The sequence below is a fragment of the Thamnophis sirtalis genome, unplaced genomic scaffold (assembly GCF_051295495.1).
Source record: "Thamnophis sirtalis isolate CommonGarterSnake01/CBP01778 unplaced genomic scaffold, rThaSir2_p1.2 scaffold_1, whole genome shotgun sequence".
In the NCBI taxonomy this organism is placed as follows: Eukaryota; Metazoa; Chordata; class Lepidosauria; order Squamata; family Natricidae; genus Thamnophis; species Thamnophis sirtalis.
In genome coordinates, this window is record NW_028261381.1 from 115,177,336 (window position 1) to 115,197,462 (window position 20,127).

The following is a 20,127-nucleotide window of genomic DNA, read 5'->3' on the forward strand; positions in this document are numbered from 1 at the left end:
TGGCAAAAAAGATCGTAAAACGGGGCAAAGCTAACGTAACAACTGCTTTTCTTAGCAATGGAAATCTTGGCGTCAATTGTAGTTGGAAGTGAAGGACTACTTGTGGCGATTCAGGATTCTCTAAGAGACCATATAAACAGCATCATGCTTGTATAAAAATATAGGTGTTATGGAGGTCTTAGAGAACATATATAAAAGAGAACAGAGCTGCATGAAAGTCTGGTTCTCTTTAACAAAATGAAAGACTAATGATAGAAGTATATAAAGATGATGTAAAGCTTCAAGATGTACTTAACACTTTCTTCTCATTTTCCTCTACAATAATAATTTTGCTGGGTAAGTTGGCCTGGGACACAGTGACTGTCCCAAAGTCATCTAATGAGCTTACAGTTCAAAGAGCAACATCTACTTTTGTATTTGCTGTTAAAGAAATAAAATCTGAATTCATGTCCCCAAAAAACCATGTAAACTTAAAAAAAATGATAGGGGCTCAATAACCACTGCTAATTATTTTCTTATATATTACAGATCCCTGTAAGATAAAGGAGCTACATTGGTATATATCCAAACTCACCTTCTTAATTTGCTTTGAGTTAACATTTTTATGACCTGCCTCCCTTGACTATTACTATATTGTAGTTCACATCGGTCAATAATTTGTGCCTGGGTGAATGAGCTTCTAGAGCTCCAGAATAGATAGTTGGATGGAGAAAAGCAGAAAATATCAGTCTGGAGAAATTAGATTAGATGAGAATTTTCATAAGCATATTGCTTTTTCTTTCATATTGTCAGTCAAGCCAGTTGAGGAGGGTGAAAAAGTTCCTGAAGCAGAGAGAAATTTGGAAAACCTAAATGAGGAAGAGATTAAAAAGCTACAGTCTGATGAGGTATGATTTATGATTTTGTGTATCTAGCCTAAGTATAAGGTAATTATTCCAAGATTTAAGCTTAGCTTTCAAGGCCTTAGCTTAATGATCTCTTGTACAGTAATAACTATTCATAGGATAATGTCCTGCCCTTAACCAGATGAAATAGTTTGGACCTCATACTTTCCTTCACTTAAAGGAAGATGATCAGAGGACCTCATAAAAAGTAAAAAAACCTTCCTTTTTAATGAAATAATTAAGCACTGTGATTTTCTGCTAAGCTCTATGAAACTTTTAACAGAATAACAGAGCTGGAAGCGACCATGGAGGTCTTCAAGTCCAACCCCATGCTCAAGCAAGAGACCCTATATTATTCCAGACAAGCGCCTGTCCAGAGTCTTCTTAAAAGCCTCCAGTAATGGAGCAGCCATAACTTCTGGAGGCAAGCCATTCCACTGGTTAATTGTTTTCATGGTTAGGAAAATTCTCCTTAATTTTAGGTTGCTTCTCTTCTTATTCAGTTTCCATCCATTGTTTTTTGTCTTGCCTTCTGGAGCTTTGTAAAATAGGTTGAGCCCCTCTTCTGTGTGGCAGTCCCTCAAATATTGGAGCACTGCTAATCTATCATGTACCCATAATCCTTTTTTTTCACTAGAGTCATGATTACACGTTTTTGTATACTTTATGTGTTTATCACCGTGATGGCGAACGTATGGCACGTGTGCTGGAAGTGGCATGCAGAGCTAACTCTCCGGGCATGGCAGCCATCACCTGTTGCTCTTGCAGATGCTGGCACGCCAGCCAGCTGGTCTTTGCCACGCAGGAGTGCAGGAAACAGGAAAAGCAGCTCCCTGGCACGCATGCGCGCACCGGGAAGCTGATCTTCCAGTTTCCAGTGCTCCCTCATGTATGTGCGCTCCCCGCCAACACTGGTTTATCATATATCATGACTATTGGTATACTTTGCACAGATTATTTTATCTTGGTGTTGATGGTGTTATTACTTTGCACTTTGTATGATTCGCTCAAGAAATGTAACAGAATAGTTCACTCTGCAGGATTGAAATATACCTTGGAGTCATCTGCCCTATCATAAAAGATTAGCTCTTTAAATATTTTGTGTCTCCTCCTGAATTCTGACAGAGTGTGACTTTTGGGATTATTTTAATAATGACAACGTAGGCTAAACGTTTTAATAAATAAATGAAGTTCCTTTGGAAGTCTGGAAGGCATAACTCTGACACAGCTATCGGGGAAGCCTGTAAAGTTTGTATTGTCTTTAGCTTAGTTGTTTTGCCACCCGGCTTCTAAACTCTACCCTCTCTGGTGTGTCAGTAATACCAATCAGGTATTCTTGCCCAATTAGTTAGAAGCGGGCAAGAGAAAACCAATTAACCCTCCAGAGGCAGAATCATAAATAGGGCTATGCTTATCCCGCTTTTGAATATACTAGTTCTAATTTTACAAGAACAGCATTGCTCAACCTGATGACTTTTCAGGTAGGTTTGAACTACAACTCCCACAAGACTGAACTAAGGATATGTAAATAGATGTGTATCTGTGCTTCCCCAGTTTAATTGGAGATCCCATTCTGAAAGACTCAGATCTGCAGGGTATATCCATATTCACTGGTTGCCCTTTATTATTCTTCCGAATTCTACTTAGTCCTTTCTGATTCTTATTTTGCACGCCACTGGAGTTTGCATCACAACAATTTGCTCTGTAACACTTCAAATTCTGTTTAGGGAACTGCAGGTCTGGAAGTGACTGCCTATGAAGAAATGTCCAGTCTGGTGAATTACATTCAGCCCATCAAATTTGAGAGTTTTGAAATTTCAGCACGTAAGAATGATTTGTTTTCTCCTGTTAAGGAAAACATTTTCATATGGTAAAGCTAGCCTCAGATATATTTGCCCTGAAAATGGTGTGTTTATTAACTGTGTAAATGTCATTCTTTAACACTGTTCTTTAGGACTTATATGGGGTGGGGTGGGGAATATGATACAGGGCAGTATCAATTAAGGAAAATGTATTGCATCCCTAGATGAATTGTATGATTCAGTGATTCTCTAAGTGAGCAGAAATTGACCCTGCTTCTACATGATGCAAAATTATATACAAGATTTACCTTCTTGTGGATTTTTTGTGCATCACTGATTCATTGAGAGCTAGGAGGGAGAAAAATGTATAACCGTAGCCCTATATCACTATCTGCATTTACATTACATTTGCCAAAGTTTATATAAAATGTTCTCTACTTTGGGTCAAATATTGAATGAGAATTCATAAAAGTGATGAAAACTCAAAGAAATTGCAGACTTTGTCCCTTCCATTTGTTTTATGCTAGAATAAAAGATAGTTAATAAATAATAATGAAACTGAGATAAAGAATTCAAATAAATTATTTCTTATGAAAGATATTCATTTTGTGCAAATATTAACAGTGGAAAAACTCAGGTGATTCTATCTTCTAGTCAAAGGTTGAAAAATTTAAAAGTGTTAAATTTTTCTGATCCCCTTCCTGAATTTAAAAAAACTGGAGGGCTGGATTTTGTTTTTCAAAATACTGTCAGCATTAACTCATGTTGTTGGAAATGCTGGGAATTGAAGTTGAAGTATCTTGAGGACTCCAGCTTTCAAAGTTAATCTATTGATTCTACTTCATTTTCATACATGCTCCTAGACACAACTAAAATAGCTTCACTGCACGTAAGTGGAAGTTTATTGTACAATTATGTTGTGAAGGTTCTACAGCTTGTAGCAAGTAGAATTTGTGGCAATACAAATGCCATCCCCTTGGGAGCCTATTTTCACTGGCAGAGCATTCAGGCCACCACAAGGCTCCCCAATAGGAGTGATGTTGAGCTGGCCACCCCAATCCCCAAGGTCAAACATAACCACCTGATGCAGCCCTCAATGAAGTTTGACAACCCTGCCATAAGTAATCTTCTGCATTTGCTTCCATGCTCGATGGAATCCTAAAATGAATCTCCACCTGACTCCAACCCTTTCTTCTTTTATTTTTTATGTGAAGAAGCAACCAGCATTTTTATTTAGAAATGATAACAAGGATTGGAAATTAAACGGAAGAAGGGATGGATTTGGAAACAAAAGATTGATTATGCTCTATGTTTTCTTCCTTATTATTCCAGAGAAAAACCAGAGTTATGTTGTTTCCTCCTTCACTGAGTTGAAGGCTTATGAGTTGTTGACCAGGTCACCCATCCAGTTTGTCGAGTATCCTTTTTAAAGGCATCTCCTTAGTGATTAGTTATATTATATATCTATGTACTGGTAGAGAACTCATTCCAATTTATACATATATGCCCAAAGAGAATTTCTCTGTACAAATGAAGTTGGGATAATAGGTGCACATTCCATGGTGTCAGACATAATGTGCAGATACCTACAGAGTTTAGTAATTGCTGTTTTATTATTGTAATAGAGATTGTTACTGGTATTAGCTAGCTGTAGTGTGTTAATAATATTAGATATTAAGAATTCATTTAAAAGCTGTTCACTATTAATCATTCTATTTGGAGGATATGATTCTTGCATCAATATCTATTGGGAAAAACTCTTGCCACTATTTTATGTGTGCAGAACAGTTATAAGGTTTATTTCTGATAATCTCCTGTCTTCATTGCCTCTGTGTCCCTTAATTGCAATGTACACAGAATATTCTTTGCTTCCTTTCAGTTGCACAATGATTTGTTTCAGCATAATATGAATTCAATCGATAATGAATGGGCAGGAATGGCATTCTGGTTAAATGTGTACAGCTGTTTATCCTGTAAAATGAGAATAGTCATTGCATTCATTCAAATAATGAACTCCTATTAAAAGAAATTCAGCTACAACAAAAGACAGATGAGCCGAATTTATCCCAAAGGTACTCGGATGGATTCATCTAACTATATGCCACAGATGTTCTGGAATGTTGGGTGTCAAATGGTGGCATTAAACTTTCAGACAAGTGGTGAGTAGAGCACTTCTTTGACTTGGGTCCATCTGCTGAATTAAATTTCTAGCTCTGCTATTGTTTTGCATAAATGTACTTACAGTATTTAATTAACAAACCTATACAGCTGCCCCTGTATCAGAAAAAACTCTGATGGAAAACAAAAACTGAATATACTGAAAAACAATTTAAAAACAGTCAGCATAAATAATGTTGAATCCCAATAATCTCCTCTGCCACTTCCTTTTCTAGATGTCCCCATGCAGCAGAACATGGCTCTGTTTGAATTCAATGGGCAAAGTGGCTATCTTCTTAAACATGACTTCATGCGTCGTCCAGACAAGCACTTTGATCCTTTTTCAGTGGATCGGATTGATGTAGTTGTGGCAAGCACTTTGTCAGTCACCGTAAGTGACCACTTTGGGATTGATTGGGGCAGTGATGGGTTTCAACATTTTTTAGAACCTCTTCTGTAGGTGTGGTCTGCTTTGTGGGAGTAGCTTGTTGGCCATGTGATCAAGTGGGAGTGGGGCTTGGCAGTCATGAGACTGGGTGGGCGTGACCAACTTTTAAAATGTGGTGAAACTTAACAATGTTCTTGCTGGCAACCAAAAAGTTGGGTCAGAAACTCTGGCATTTTAAGCACGCAAGTCTTAAAGCTTTCAAGTCACAAGACCCTTGCACCCCTAACCCTTTAGAACCACGCCCCCCCGGGGTGTTGAAACTTGACAGCTTTAAGACTTGTGGACTTCAACTCCCAGAATTCCTCCTCTTGCTCTTCATCTTGATGATGTGCAGACAGGTGTGGGGAGGGAGCTGGAACTGGTTTTAAACAGCACTGTAGATTTGTGGAACCTCTTCTATAGAAGAGTTTAGAACTGGCAGGAACCCACCCCTAGATTGGGGGATTTGCTGCCCAGAGGTATGGTGCCAAATATACAGTGTATCCACTGCCCAGTAAGATCTGCATGGCAAAGTAGTTCTACAGTGACCTGAAGGACATTCTGATTATAGAAAAATATAGTTGTTTCTGTGTTTGAATAAATGAATTCCATCTCATGCAATTAGCACTCACTTGGCCAGTTGTAGCAATAGAAAGAATGATAATGACACAAATAAACTAATTTGCAATTTTAGGCAAAAGATGGGTGCATCTATTCTATTGCAATAGAGTATTGGACACATGCACATCATGTCCAAACAGAACAAATCTGTTTGAAGTCTCCTCACTGAGTAAGCTACCATATGGCCATGGCTATATCTGACTGCGAATCTGGTGTTCTCCAGCAGCTGGAAATATTCCCAAATCAGTCTCTCAGTTCTTTGAATTCCTCATGTTCATGTAGCAGTTGGTGTGAACATCTAATCCTTTTTTTAAAACATAATTCCTTTTCCTAGAAGTAGTAGCATCAGCATGCTTAGGAATTTAACTGTGTCATTAGAACTAAAGAAAGCAGCTCAGATAAGAATCCTTGAATTCAGGTAATACTACTTATATAGTCTAATTTCACTGTAAATACACAAATGTTACACAAATTTTGAATTCATGCTTTCCACTGAAAGGAGGAAAAAGCTCTTTTTGAAAGGAGTTATAATGTTCATTGATACTTTATGTTAAGCTTCAAATTACCTGCTTACTAAAATCTAGAAAATTAAAGAGAAACTAAACTAGAATACTTCTGAGTGATGTGACATATTTTCCATGTCAAGCAGTTTTTGATACAAAAAAGCATTGAGACATGAATTTCTATGAACAGTATTCCACAATAATATTGTCCCAATAGAATAGATAGATGACTTTGTGAGGTGAGCAAATATACAGTCTAAGAAATAAAGTGGATAGTAATATAAGACTAATGGGTCTTAAATAAGCTAATGGGAAATGAACCGGAAGGATTTAAGTGCGTAATATCTTAAAACAAAGATTCAAGTACTTCAAAGGTTGTTACACATGACACAAAAGTGGGAATTATTCAACATGTGACTGTACTTAATAGTAATTACATGAACAGAATATTGGAAGTGAAACAAAATGAAAGTTAGCTTTTATCCCAGCCCCACCCACACTTTTTTGGAATGTAGTTCTTGGCTTGATCGCTCAAAGGGCAGATTCAGCCTGAGAAAAATTATGTGTGCCTCAGGCCAAAAAGAAAAGAAAAAAAGGACTTAAGAGCTAATGCTGAATCTTTATGTAATAAATTGCTGTGTTGTTCTTGTTCCATGCACAGATCATTTCTGGCCAGTTCCTTTCAGAACGCAGCGTGAAGTCGTACGTAGAGGTAGAGTTGTTTGGCCTACCAGGAGATCCAAAGCGTAGATACAGAACCAAAGTGACACCAAATGCCAACTCAATCAACCCTATATGGAATGAAGACCCTTTTGTGTTTGAAAAGGTAACATGTTGTGTCACTTCCAAGGGTGCTATATCTGCTGTTTCCAGGTCCTAGGCATTTAAGGGAAGGGAGATTCTTCTATTGTTCTTGTTATAGGAAACAGTGTAAAATGGAATTAAATAAGCAGGATCAGCAACACATTATGAGAGGAAATATTAGAATCATCACTTAGTGATAGGATTGGGGAAAATATTCAGGAACACATTTCCTTGAGTAAGAGCTGTCCTCAAAAATTCCAAGCAATAGAGGTTGTTATAATTTGTAGTTTCATATGGGCAGAATACTTTGCAGACTTAATTTCCTTGTTTCTAGTGACCCTCTCAGGTACTCGTTAATATTTCAATGCTGCAAATGGGAAATTTAAGGAAAAGTGAGGTATATTCAATTCAAAGCTTCTATTGGGTGGGGGGGAGCCCTCCTAAAATATGTCAGATCGAGGGTTACAAATTCTGTGCTTTCAAAAAAAAAATAAACATTTGCAAAAGCTCAAGATCACAACATATGGAAATAGATGCCCCTTTCATTGCATTATAATCTTCATTATTCTGCGCGTGAATTGCAACACATTTGTAATACCTAGTATGAATATAAGAAAACCAATGCAGAACTATCTTCTTAAAATTAGGAATGCAGAAAACAGCCATATACAGATCAGCAGTGGTGCTTATGTAATTCACACTGTCCACAATGACTTTAGGCATATAGGTGAGCAGAGGAAGACAGAGAGAGTGGTGGGGAAGGAGAGAACCAAGAGATATAAAGAAGGCTTCAGTATAGTTATCTATATATTTCTAAGAATATCATACTTTTAAGCAGGTCATTTTTTTGTTTATATTTCTTGGCTATGAGAAAAGTTTATGTTAGGCAGGATCAACCCATATAGTGAACCCTCCCTGCAAAGGGGTAGCTGACCTTGAAACTGGCAGAATATTTCTTTTTTTTAAAAGGGATTTTATTCTTGAGCTAAGCTGAATCAGGAAGGGAGAAAGCAGCTGATGAAAAGGAATAGCTGGGAATGTGATGGGGAGAAAGGGAAACAGCTCGGCAACTTGCTTTTAAAATCTAAATAAGCCATATCATCCACAAAAACACCGAAGAGAAGCCCTTTTAGATATTTATTTTATTTACTTATTTTTATTTATTTAATAATTTTGTCAAGCATGTATTAGACAACACACACATATATGTATAAACATGATTTTGGATACATGAAATGGATACGAATAAAAAGAAACATTAGGATAGGGACGGTAGGCACATTGGTGCGCTTATGCATGCCCCTTACAGACCTCTTAGGAATGGGGTGAGGTTGACAGTAGACAGTCTAAGGTTAAAGTTATGGGGTTTTGAGGAAGAAACCAAAGACTCAGATAGTGCATATACAGAAGATAAGGAGACCTCCAAACTGTAGCTAGAATAGAATAGAATAGAATAGAATAGAATAGAATAGAATAGAATAGAATAGAATAGAATAGAATAGAATAGAATTCTTTATTGGCCAACTGTGATTAGACACAGAAGGAATTTTGATGCACATGCTCTCAGAGTACATAAAAAGACAAGACACATTTGTCAAAAATCATAAGGTACAGCATGTAATGATAGTCATAGGATGCAAATAAGCAATCAGGAAACAATCAATATCAATATAAATTGTATGGATACAAGGAACAAAGTTACAGTCCTGCAGTCATAAGTGGGAGGAAATGGGTGATAGGAACAATGAGAAGACTAATAGTAATAATAATGCAGCCTTAGTGAATCGTTTGACAGTAGTGAGGGAAATATTTGTTTAGAAGAGTGATGGCATTTGGGGAAAAACTGTTCTTGTGTCTAGTTGTCTTGGTTGTGCAGTGCTTGTAGCGTCGTTTTGAGGGTAGGAGTTGAAAAAATATTTTCACCGCCCTCTTTTTGACTCGTACAGTCCCTCAATGGAAGGCAGGTTGGAAGTAATTGTCTTTCTTGCAGGTCTGATTATCCTCTGAAGTCTGCCTTTTTGGGTTGCAGAATCAAACCAGGCAGTTATAGAAATGCAGATGACAGATTCAATAATTCCTCTGTAGAAGGAAGCTCTGTAGCTATGGAACTAATTTTCTCCACCTTGGGTTTTTTTAGGTTACAAACTGTCATACAATTTTTTTCCCTGCCAGATTTTGATGCCAGAGTTGGCTTCTCTCAGAATTGTAGTTTTGGAAGAAGGTGGGAAGTTCATTGGTCACCGCATTATCCCAGTTACTGCTGTGTGCTCTGGTAAGACCTTTTTTTTTAACACAACCCTGGGGTGGCTTCCCATAACTCTTGATGTCCTTCACAGAGCCATAGGAGAAGGCTGGTTCAAAGCCATCTTTGGGCATTCTTCAAAAGCATAAAGTACTAAAGTAGGATCTCCTTGTGAGAACTAGAAAATCTGACAACCTTTCATTCATGTCTAATTGATTACAAATGGAAGTAGCTTCACAGTACTTTAACCCTACTCAGGGCTAAAAGATCTGAAAGTGAGGGTAGAGAGAACTATAGGAAATGGAGTAATGTGTGCCACCAGACCTTTTCCTTATTTTTCTTCTTCTCATATTTGAAAGAATGCACAAAGAGAGCTCATTCCTTGAGAGAGAGAGAGAGAGAGAGAGAGAGAGAGAGAGAGAGAGAGAGAGAGAGAGAGAGAGAGAGAGAGAGAGAGAGAGAGAGAGAGAGAGAGAGGGAGGTGTGGTGTGTGTGTCAGAGGTGGGTTCCTACTAGTTCGGACCGATTCAGCCAAGTAACTTGGCCAGACATGCACCTGAACCAGTTCTATCCTCGGGGCCACCATCTAGATGCACATGTGCAGAACAATCTTCATTAGAAAAAAAAATCCCCCTTTTCTAATGTTGTGCGCATGCACAGACCTTTTTAGGTGCAAATGCGCAGACACATTTTTTGGCACCCCGAACCGGTTGTAATGCCAGCAGGAACCCACCCCTACTGTAGATGTAGATGTATAAGAAATGCTGAAGGACTCCTTTCATTTTTTTGTTATCCAGTTCACCAGAGTTTAGGTATTTCATCATGAGTGACTTTTGTGAACTTTGGTATGAAACTGGCACACAGTTTGCAAAAGCAGAAATAATACAATATCGAAGAACCTACAACAATGCTGTTTTTCTGAGCAAGCTCATTGCATTTCTTACTCTGGCATCCAAATTGCCACTGTTATATATTTTCCTACTGGATTCATCCACTTTCTTTTTTAGGCTACCATCATGTTTGCCTTCGTAGTGAGAGCAACCGGCCTCTTACAATGCCGTCTCTATTTGTCTATGTGGAGATGAAGGATTATGTTCCTGACTCATGGGCAGGTACAGTATTCTGAGGATGAAAGAGGAGGGCATCTATACTTCAGTTGCAGGGTTTTAAAAAAAGAATAAAAGGTGGCTTTCACTCTTTATTGCTATTAGTCTTGATTTGCTTCTAGATTTTTAAGCTGAGGTCTGGTGTATATTGGCCAACTAAAATTATTTACAATACCTGATGAAGGATGTTGAAAAGATTCTCTTAGTTAAAATTGCGAAATAACTTGAATGAGGCATTGGATGAGGTGTTTTTTAGGTAGCTATAAGAGTCTTAAGGCAGCTTCAATAAACATGTCAATCTTATAATAACTGTTACCAAAATATAGTGTAGAAGATTAGGGAATGGCCTTGTGGGACAGGAGGAAGAGCTGTTACAAAGGCAATAAGCAAAAACACACAACGTAAGTCCGGTTCAAAAAAACTAAATTGAGAAAATGTCTCAGATAGGCCCCTCTCTCATTCACACAAGGAGAAAATGAGGGGGGATGAAAGCATACTCAGACTTGCAATATTCTGTACTGTAGTGGTTCCAAGAAATGTAATTTTAGACCTACATGTCATTGATTTCCTAGACTGGTCTAATTATGGAGGTACTGTCAATAAGAACTGGCCTATATTGCCATACTTGTAGCAACCACAGGGTGCGTTTATCTTCTTTTCAGCTATTTATCAGTCTCCCAGGACAAGAGTAGGTTCAGATTGATCTTTGCTCCTGGATACATCCATGCAGCTTTCTTGCCACAAGTGCAGAAGTGATTAGCCATTGCCTTACTTTGAAGATTATTTATTTATTTCCCAATTGAGCCCACAGACCTGGTGTTCTTCAGAGGCTTCCTATCCAAACACAACCAGACCTGTTCTTATTTGATATTTTTTCTTATTTTCAGCTATTGTTCTTATTTGGTTTCTGATCCTAGACAAAGTCAACCAAACAGGACAAAGACAGGGAAGATTTAAAAGTCTTTTTTGATTCTTTTCGTAGCTGAAGGAGGATATATAAGTCCTTCTTAAGAAAAACTGTAAATGAGGATGTAGGTCACGCAGCATTGTTCTAAAAATACTACAATGTTTTGCAAGAAAAAAATACATTTTGTTGCTCATATAAATGATATATCTTTGAACCGAATGCAAGCCCATTTCAGTTTTATCCCAGTGCAGGCAAAATGCAAAAGCTTAACAATCTATTATTGCAAGTTTTATGTCTTGAATTATTTTTATTACTTGATTTAGAATAAAAAAGCATATAAGAAAAGGCAAATATTACTATGTTCTTAGTAAAGGAAGTAACAATCAATCAGTAGGAGATAATGAGATGGTATTGTACATTTTGTTTTTTTAAAATAGATCTCACCATGGCTTTATCCAATCCAATAAAGTTTTTTAATGCACATGATAAAAAGATGAAGAATACAGATGCTAATAATGAGGTGAGTTCTCCAAATAATATTCAGTTTGTGTAAAATATCTGTTTTTGTATTTTAGCTCAAGTCAGGCTACTAGTGATAGAATTTAAGTCAGCACAAAGAAGAGGGAGTCAAGCTATTCTCCAAAGCACCTGAGGGTAGGACAAGAAGCAATGGGTGGAAACTAATCAAGGAGAGAAGCAACTTAGAACTAAGGAGAAATTTGCTGGCAGAACAATTAATCAGTGGAACAACTTGCCTCCAGAAGTTGTGAATGCTGCAACACTGGAAGTTTTTAAGAAGATGTTAGATAACCATTTGTTTGAAGTAGTGTAGGGTTTCCTGCCTGAGCAGGGGGTTGGACTAGAAGACCACCAAGGTCCCTTCCAACTCTGTTATTCTATTCTTGTATTCTAGTATATTCCATCTCAGAATTTGACATGCCTCTTAATAGCAACCAAGAAAAAAACAGAGATCAATTATTTCAAAGAGGCTTTAATAAAATGGGCCTAATGTTGTTTTAGAATCATAAAATTAATACTTCTGAAAATATTTCAGTTAGGATCCAGAATGTTATCCATACATTCTGAATGTTAACAGGGTTATTTGAAAGACAAGACACATCTAAGAAATTGGAATAGAAAATAGTTTATAGTTAGTCCTTGTTTAATGACTTAATGACCAAATTAATAATGGCTTCAGAAAGGGTGGTTTATGGCCTATGAAGCACTTCCAACCATTACAAAACATTGCACCAACAACAACAACCTGAAGTCACATGATTATGAACTGCATGCTTGGCAACCAGTTCACTGATCATGTGAGTAGCAGGAAAGGTTGTAAGCAGAGGTATGGAGGTAAGCTGAAATCTTTCATAGGGCTGGAGGAACAAAGTTGCAACCTTTGAATCCTGAAGATTTCAGCTCTGTTCTTGTAGCCCCATGAAGGGTTTTTCCTTCGTGCATGGAGGGAGGGGAATCCCTTTGGTAGATTGCAAGAATGGAGCTGAAATCCTAAAGATTTAGATTAGGAATTCTGGGAGTTGGATTCCACACAGCTTAAAGTTGCTGAGATTGAAAAGGACTGTTTTAAGGTCTGCACTACACTCTCATATGGAGATGAGGAAGGGGATTTAGCAAAGGATTCAAGGAATGTAGGACAGTGCGTTGGAATTTTAAAATAGATGGGGAAAAAACTAACAATCTCTTCTATTTGGCCTCTGAAGTATTTTTAGTGATTATATCACAAGGAATCTTAAATTTTAAACCTGATTAATGTACCATAGTTGCTACATTCACATAACAAATGAAATATCACATTATGCTTTATCATATGCTGAAACAAACTGTATTATGGATTAACACAATGACTTGGTTTAACCCATGTTAAAACCATGACTTGCTTTGTACAGCTGTCAATAGCATCCATTTTCAGCCCATTTCAGCTGCAAACCTAGCTGCTAGATATTTTGAACAGCAGAACTTATCCAAATTCCCTTTTCACACCAGACAGTGTCAGGTCCAGTCCAAGAATGACATAGAACAATCCAGCCAAAGTTCAGTTCTTTATTTGCGTACACAGAACAGAGAGAATCTGCCAGACTAAACCCTTATTACTCTAGGGCGTGGCCATCCTAACTCTCTTCCTCTGTCTCCTATCCAACTGTGGGTTGTGTTGCCTCTTGTCTCACCCCTTTTCTTAGAATGTGCTTTCTCCTTCCTGGGAAACTGCTGATTTACTATTGTCCATCACACCGCTCCCTTTCTGTAGACACCACCCTTCACCTCCAGGAACAAAATAAAATCCTGGATGTATAACAGTGGTGGGATTCAAATTTTTTTACTACCGGTTCTGTGGGCATGGCTTGGTATGCATGGCATGGCTTTGTGGGCGTGGCAGGGGAAGGATACTGTAAAATCTCCATTCCCTCCTCACTCCAGGGGAAGGTTATTGCAAAATCCCCATTTCTTTCTGATTAGCTGGGACCCGGGAGGCAGAGACTAGATGGGGGCGGGGCCAGTCAGAGATGGTATTTACCGGTTATCCAAACTACTCAAAATTTCCACTACCAGTTCTTCAGAACTGGTCAGAACCTGATGAATACCACTTCTGATGTATAACCGTGTTAGGGAGTAGCTGAAGTGCTGCTTTCCAGACTTACTTTTCTCCACTTCTTATTCCGATTTAGTTATTCACAGTGACTGCTTCATCAAGTCTTCATCAGATTTCACATTTAATTACCAAGAAGCTGTAAAAGGGATTTTCTTAAAGCTAAGAATAAGACAGTACTTAGAAGGCACATTTTCCTCTTACTTTCTGAGTTATCACAGCTCTGGGTGCTGCTAAGCAATTTATTTGGAGCGGTCAAAGTGAAACATATAGCAATGCGTGCCTATTGAGGAAGTCATAGAATATTTGGGGCTGTCAGAGAACCAAACAACCTGAGTTAGAAGAAGTCAAGTGAATAGAAAAAGGAAATAACATTTTTTCAGTTTGAGAAATTTTACTCACTGGCAGGACATTCACATTCTTCACCCTGAAGAATGATGATGGAATATCTCTACCTTATATATTTTATAAATGCACTTTATGGTACTTCATCTTTCTTGCTACTTTCATGCAGGAACATTAAAATGCCAAAGAAGAATAAAGGAAGCAGCCAATTGTTTCCCAGGAACTATTTTTGCATTGACATCAATTTTCTGCTGAACTTTATTTTATAGAAATCCATACTGGAAAAGGATCTTTCAATCAATGGGATACCTAACATCCTAGGAAGCTATTGCACTTCTTCAAATGGCCCTGGAGGTAATGCTATGGAAATGATAGGAGCTGAAAATGGGAGAACACATATAATTCACATATTGAAAGGAGATGGTGTAGTTCTGTGTGACAAGAAGTAGGATCAACCCACATCACTGGGACCGGTTGATCATTCTGACTATAGTAAAAAGTATTTTATAAAGGAATAAAGTTTTAGTCCACTGTGATGTTGCTTTCCTTCTCCAGGCACCTTGATTACACCAAAAGAAGGGACCATGAAAGAAGCTGCAAAATTAATGACAGGTAAGGAAGCTCTCTCTTTTTAGCAATCTGACACAATGTCACATGTAACCAGATTCTACACGTGGCACGACAAAACCGCGCTCGACTAAAGCGCGCCTGATTAAACCGTGTCGCTGACGTCATCAACAGGGCGACAACAGCAAGCGCGGAGAAAGAAGGGTGCTTTAAATAGCGCTTTGAAAGCAAGCCGATTCAAGTTAAGGTAAGGGTTAGGTTTAGGTTTAGGGTTAGGGTTAGGGTTAGGGTTAGGGTTAGGGTTAGGGTTAGGGTTAGGTTTAGGGTTAGGTTAAGGGTTAGGGTTAGGTTTAGGGTTAGGTTAAGGGATAGGATTAGGTTTAGGGTTAGGTTAAGGGTTAGGTTTAGGGTTAGGTTTAGGGTTAGGTTTAGGGTTAGGTTAAGGGTTAGGTTTAGGGTTAGGATTAGGATTAGGTTTAGGGGGGTTAGGTTTAGGTTTAAGGGTTAATTTTAGGTTTAGCGTTTACAGCGTGCTTCTGTCTCTGCGCTGTTGTCGCCCTGTGATGACTTCAGCTACGCGGTTTCGTCGAGCGTGCTTTAGTCGAACGCGGTTTTGTGGTGGAACCGATTCTACACAGGTATCATTATTACAAAATGTGTGGTGATTCAGCCAGAATATGATACATTCATATCAACTACTGGTGGGCTTTCTCACATTATTTTTCAAAGCCCATTCCCCAAATTTATTCAGGGATGAGACTTCATTGTGGTGAAAAAAATTGCAATGGGAATTAAGAAACTTTCATTACAGTAAAAGGAGACTTTTCATTCTATCTAGGCCACTTAGGGTTTTTAGAGAATATACGATGTGGAAGGTATAGGTACCCAAACTGATCCTTTAGGACTTCAACAATTTATCTATCAATACTTAAGAGACTATTTGCCTTGCCCTGGCTGCTCTTTTTCTGTCTTTCCTTTTCCTAAGTAGGGTGATTTGAGCCTTATCATTTGTGACTCAAGTGAATCTAAATGTCTTTTCCAAGGCTGTCATTGCTATCATACTCCACATGCCAATCTGTGGCATATTTCTCAGCTGGTGGTTCTTTTACTTGATATTCACTCTTGAAAGACAGATGCTACTTTGTATCTATTGCCTTCTTTATATTTTATCTTAGTCTCATTTTTTTCACTATGGTCTTTGACTTTTACTACTAGAGTTCCAGATCATTTGCATTTTCAGCTATCAGAGCAATGTCATCAGCAAAGTGCAGAGTGCAACACTGAGAGCCTATGCACTAAAGACAAATTCCTTGTGTGCCCAATCACACTTTGCCAATAAAAAATTCTATTCTAGAATTTACCGGGAGAGAGGAGTGGTAGAGGGAGAGGGGAAGTAGGGTAGAGGGGAATGATGGAGGGAAGATGGAAAGTTGGAGGGGGGCAAAAGAAAGGGTGTATGGAGGGTCGAAGAGGTACATTGGGTTTCTATTTTGGGGGGTATTGTTGACAAGAGGAATGGCTGTGTTTATTGTTTAATGTTATATGGCCCCGGTTATGCACAGTATATATGTGACTGTACGAAAATGGAAATGGAAAATAAAAACACATTTACAATAAAAAATTCTATTCTATTCTATTCATTAAAAAAATGATCCAGTGTGCATCAGCAATGATATTCCTCATTCTTTCATAAAGCCAGCTTTGACTGCTAGAATCTCCCTTTCCATGCAGTGCTCTAATCTGCCTTGAGGCATTTTTTCGTTAGCATATGAAATTAAGGATGATAGATGGTAGTTTGCACATTCTTTTAAGTCTTCTTTCTTTGGTCTGGTATGTAGACTGACTTATTGCAATCTGCTGGCTACTCTGTCCTTCTCCAGTTTTGCTGGCATAGCTTGGCTAGAAAATTTAATGACTAATGGGTCCAGATTCCAGAGAGAGTTGGATGTTGTTTCTGCTGATTTATTGCACAGTCCATTTTAAATGTTGATTACCACTTGAAAAAGGGGATGGTTGAAGCTTTGGATCAGATGTTACCCATGAAACTTCTCCCTACTGCAGATCTTAGCACTCCCTGTGGTTTATGGAAGAATTGAGGAAGATGAAGTGAGAAAAGATACATCCCGAGCATTGCTGGCATTCCCCAAGGGATACTGAACATGGGTCAGACCCATTATAAAGGCCTACCTAGTAACAGTAAGGCAGTGAAGCATCATTATCAGCAGTGGTATTCAGCAGGTTCTGACCAGTTCTGGAGAACTGGTAGTGGAAATTGTGAATAGTTTGGAGAACTGGTAAATATCACCTCTGACTGGACCTGCCCCCATCTATTCTCTGCCTCCCGTGTTCCAGCTGTTCAGGAGAGAATGGAGATTTTGCAGTATCCTTCCCCTGCCATGCCCACCAAGCCATGTCCACCAAGCCACGCCAACAGAACCGGTAGTAAAAAAAATTGAATCCCACCACTGATCATTATGTCTCTGCTCTTATTGCATTTGCAGATAGTCATACTTTTTCAAGTGACATAAACCTCTTGGATAAGGATTGTTTGGAGAACTTCTTGCAGGGGCATCTTGAGAAATTACTAGGATCTTTTGGATAAAGTTGTTTGGATTCATTCTCAATTGGGCACTGGCTTTATTGCAGTTTGGTGGAGATGCATAGTCTTGGCTTTTTATCTGGGAAGAGTTTGAACCTGTTGGACCCAAGGAAGTAGACATGGTTCTTACAACTGTTTGCTCAGCCACCTGCTCTTTAGATCCATACCCCTCCTGCGGTCTCCCCTAAGGAGCAGCTGTCCAGAGCAGATGTGGTCAATCTCCCACCCTCTCCTTATTCAGGCAGGTTTCAAGGAACCGGTCTACTCCCCGGTTTCTTGGTCTTTGCAGCAGTCATTAGCTGTCTTCAGTTTGTCATTCCTCCCCTGAAAGTAAAGTAAAGTAAAACTTTTACCCGAAGTAAAAGTTAGATTTTTTTTTTAAAGGAGAAGATACATTGTCCTCATCCACCAAGTTGTTTCCTTCATAGTGTAGAGGATGGAACACCAGATGTCCTGTTTTTCATCTCTATTCTGTTGCCATTATGAACATAAAACAATTAAGACTGGAATAACCAAAGGTCACTCTCTTTGGGACCGCTCATGCTAATTACTCACTGTAATGGTTCTATTTTCTGGGAAATTCTCTGGCCTGTTTGGAGGCGCGGTGTTGTAAATTCTTGCCTATTCTTGCCTCTCTCCTGCTTTTACCTCCTTTTAGTCATGTTTTGCCAATTATCTCTTTTCTGTTGTTTGCTGGTCTTTAATAAATAAACATCAAGCTATATTTTTACTTGCTGTACTGGTACATTTTTTCGCCTATGCATATTGAGTATGCTGGGTGCAAACGAGAAATTATGGTAATATTCCAGCAACATAGAAGTTTCACTTCTACTTAGAGTACAGGTTCAGGTTAATGAAGTTGTCAATGCTTATGCTACCTGGGAATTATGAAAGTAGGTGCTCCACTACATTGTGGAAAGGACACAGCTGGGACAAATGTATTTTATATGATTATTGTTTTAAGATTTTGAAAAGTTCAGTCCAAGTAAGTTAAAAATCCAGAAAAAAGTGAAGCATTAGTGCTTTTCAGAACTTGGTTTACAATGTAGAAGCATTATTTGCACATTGCCCCCAACAATCTGGTCCTCACTTTACTAATCTTGGAAGTATGGAAGCAGGGGTAGGCTTCAAAATTTTTAGCAAGGGGTTCTCTTCCCGGTTGCTGGGTGGGCGTGGCCATGGTGGGTGTGGCCTTGTTGGCCTCTTGCACCACAGCCAGGGAGGGGGTCATTTTTGCCTTTCCCAGGCTCCAGAGGATTTCCTCATCCTCCAGGAGGGTGAAAACGTCCTCCCCATGCTCTGGAGGCCAGAAATAGGCCCATTTCAGGCCTTCCCGAACTTCCGGTAGGCCTGTTTTTGCCCTTCCCAAGCCTCTATACGCGCCCTGCACTTACTTGCATCCAAAACAGGCTGCATGGGGACTCCTGGGAGGGGCAGGGCCAGCCAGGAGTGGGATTTTGGGGTTCTCCGAACTGCACAGAATCTTAGCTAGAGGTTCTCCTGAACCCCTATGAACTCCCAGCATCCCACCCCTGGATGGAAGTCTGAGTCAACCTTGACCGAATTCCAGATATGGTCAGAGTTTTCCTGTAATACTGCACTTTAACCACTGAACCACCAGAGCATAAGAAGAAATTAGTCATTTATTCAGAATAATAGCTAGAATTCAAAACGGAGTTATGGAACCTAATTTATAATTGGAGGAAGAGGTGCCACTAAACCAGCTTCCTATTAAGCCAGCTCTATGTCCAGCTGGAAAACCCAGATAAATGGACCAACCATTGAGCAAAGTATTATGGATCCCCATCAATATTAAGAACAGTATTCATCAGGTGGCTTTAAAATTGTTACAGATTCACACCAGAGCATGGATCCCCAACCCCTGGGCCATTAGGAACTGGGGCAAACAAGCAGCAGACGAGTGAGCAAAGCTTCATCTCTGCATGCATGGCATCTAGGTTGCACTCGGAGCCATTACCCACCAGTGCTCTGTAGAATACCATTTTTCTTCTGAATCTAGTCCCTGGTTGGGGACCACTGCTCTAGAACATTCCTTAGTGGGATTTGTATTGGTTTTTTTTCCTTATGTGTGAGATGCTGAAAAAGACAGAATATATTCATGCAACAAAAGGTAATCTTGAGAGAAAATAGGCATAGTAAATTAGTTGTGGAAAAGAATCCTTCAAGAAAATGGCAGCCTAGTATTTTATTTCAATTGATGGATGCCTTTTTCATTCTGTGCTTCAGAGCCACAGACAGCCAGCATCGAAGAGATACAGCAGATGAAAAATTTTGGGAAGCTCTTGAAAAAGCAAGAAAAGGAACTAAAGGAGCTGGAGCGGAAGATGACAAAGCGCAAGGAAGAATTATTACAGAAATACACTGCTTTTTTCACTGAAGTAGTTAGCCAGCTTGGCAGAAAAGAAATGCCATGTCCATCAAGAACACCACGAAGAAAAAGGTAGACTTTAGTTCAGAAATAATAAAGCAAAGAGTTTTTTATTTGCAATCAGAATAAAATGGTGTTTTGTTGCATTGCAATTTTGTCTTTCTGCCAT

General features: G+C 38.9%; 1 protein-coding gene across 3 annotated transcripts in view; it reads left to right on the forward strand.

Annotated features, from left to right (window-relative positions):
* The window catches only part of PLCB2 (phospholipase C beta 2), a 63,136-nt gene that overhangs the window by 33,464 nt on the left and 9,545 nt on the right, over positions 1-20,127 (forward strand). The window contains exons 15-26 of one of the 3 annotated variants that reach the window (XM_087722788.1): positions 793-887; positions 2,612-2,708; positions 4,019-4,103; positions 4,721-4,845; positions 5,080-5,234; positions 7,056-7,220; positions 9,371-9,470; positions 10,448-10,552; positions 11,891-11,973; positions 14,673-14,757; positions 14,959-15,014; positions 19,810-20,030. In XM_087722788.1, the coding sequence (XP_087578914.1) occupies positions 793-887; positions 2,612-2,708; positions 4,019-4,103; positions 4,721-4,845; positions 5,080-5,234; positions 7,056-7,220; positions 9,371-9,470; positions 10,448-10,552; positions 11,891-11,973; positions 14,673-14,757; positions 14,959-15,014; positions 19,810-20,030 (1,372 nt within the window). Of the gene's footprint in view, positions 1-792; positions 888-2,611; positions 2,709-4,018; positions 4,104-4,720; positions 4,846-5,079; positions 5,235-7,055; positions 7,221-9,370; positions 9,471-10,447; positions 10,553-11,890; positions 11,974-14,672; positions 14,758-14,958; positions 15,016-19,809; positions 20,031-20,127 lie in introns of all 3 variants that reach the window. The other 2 variants (XM_087722798.1, XM_087722808.1) reach the window with 2 other exon arrangements.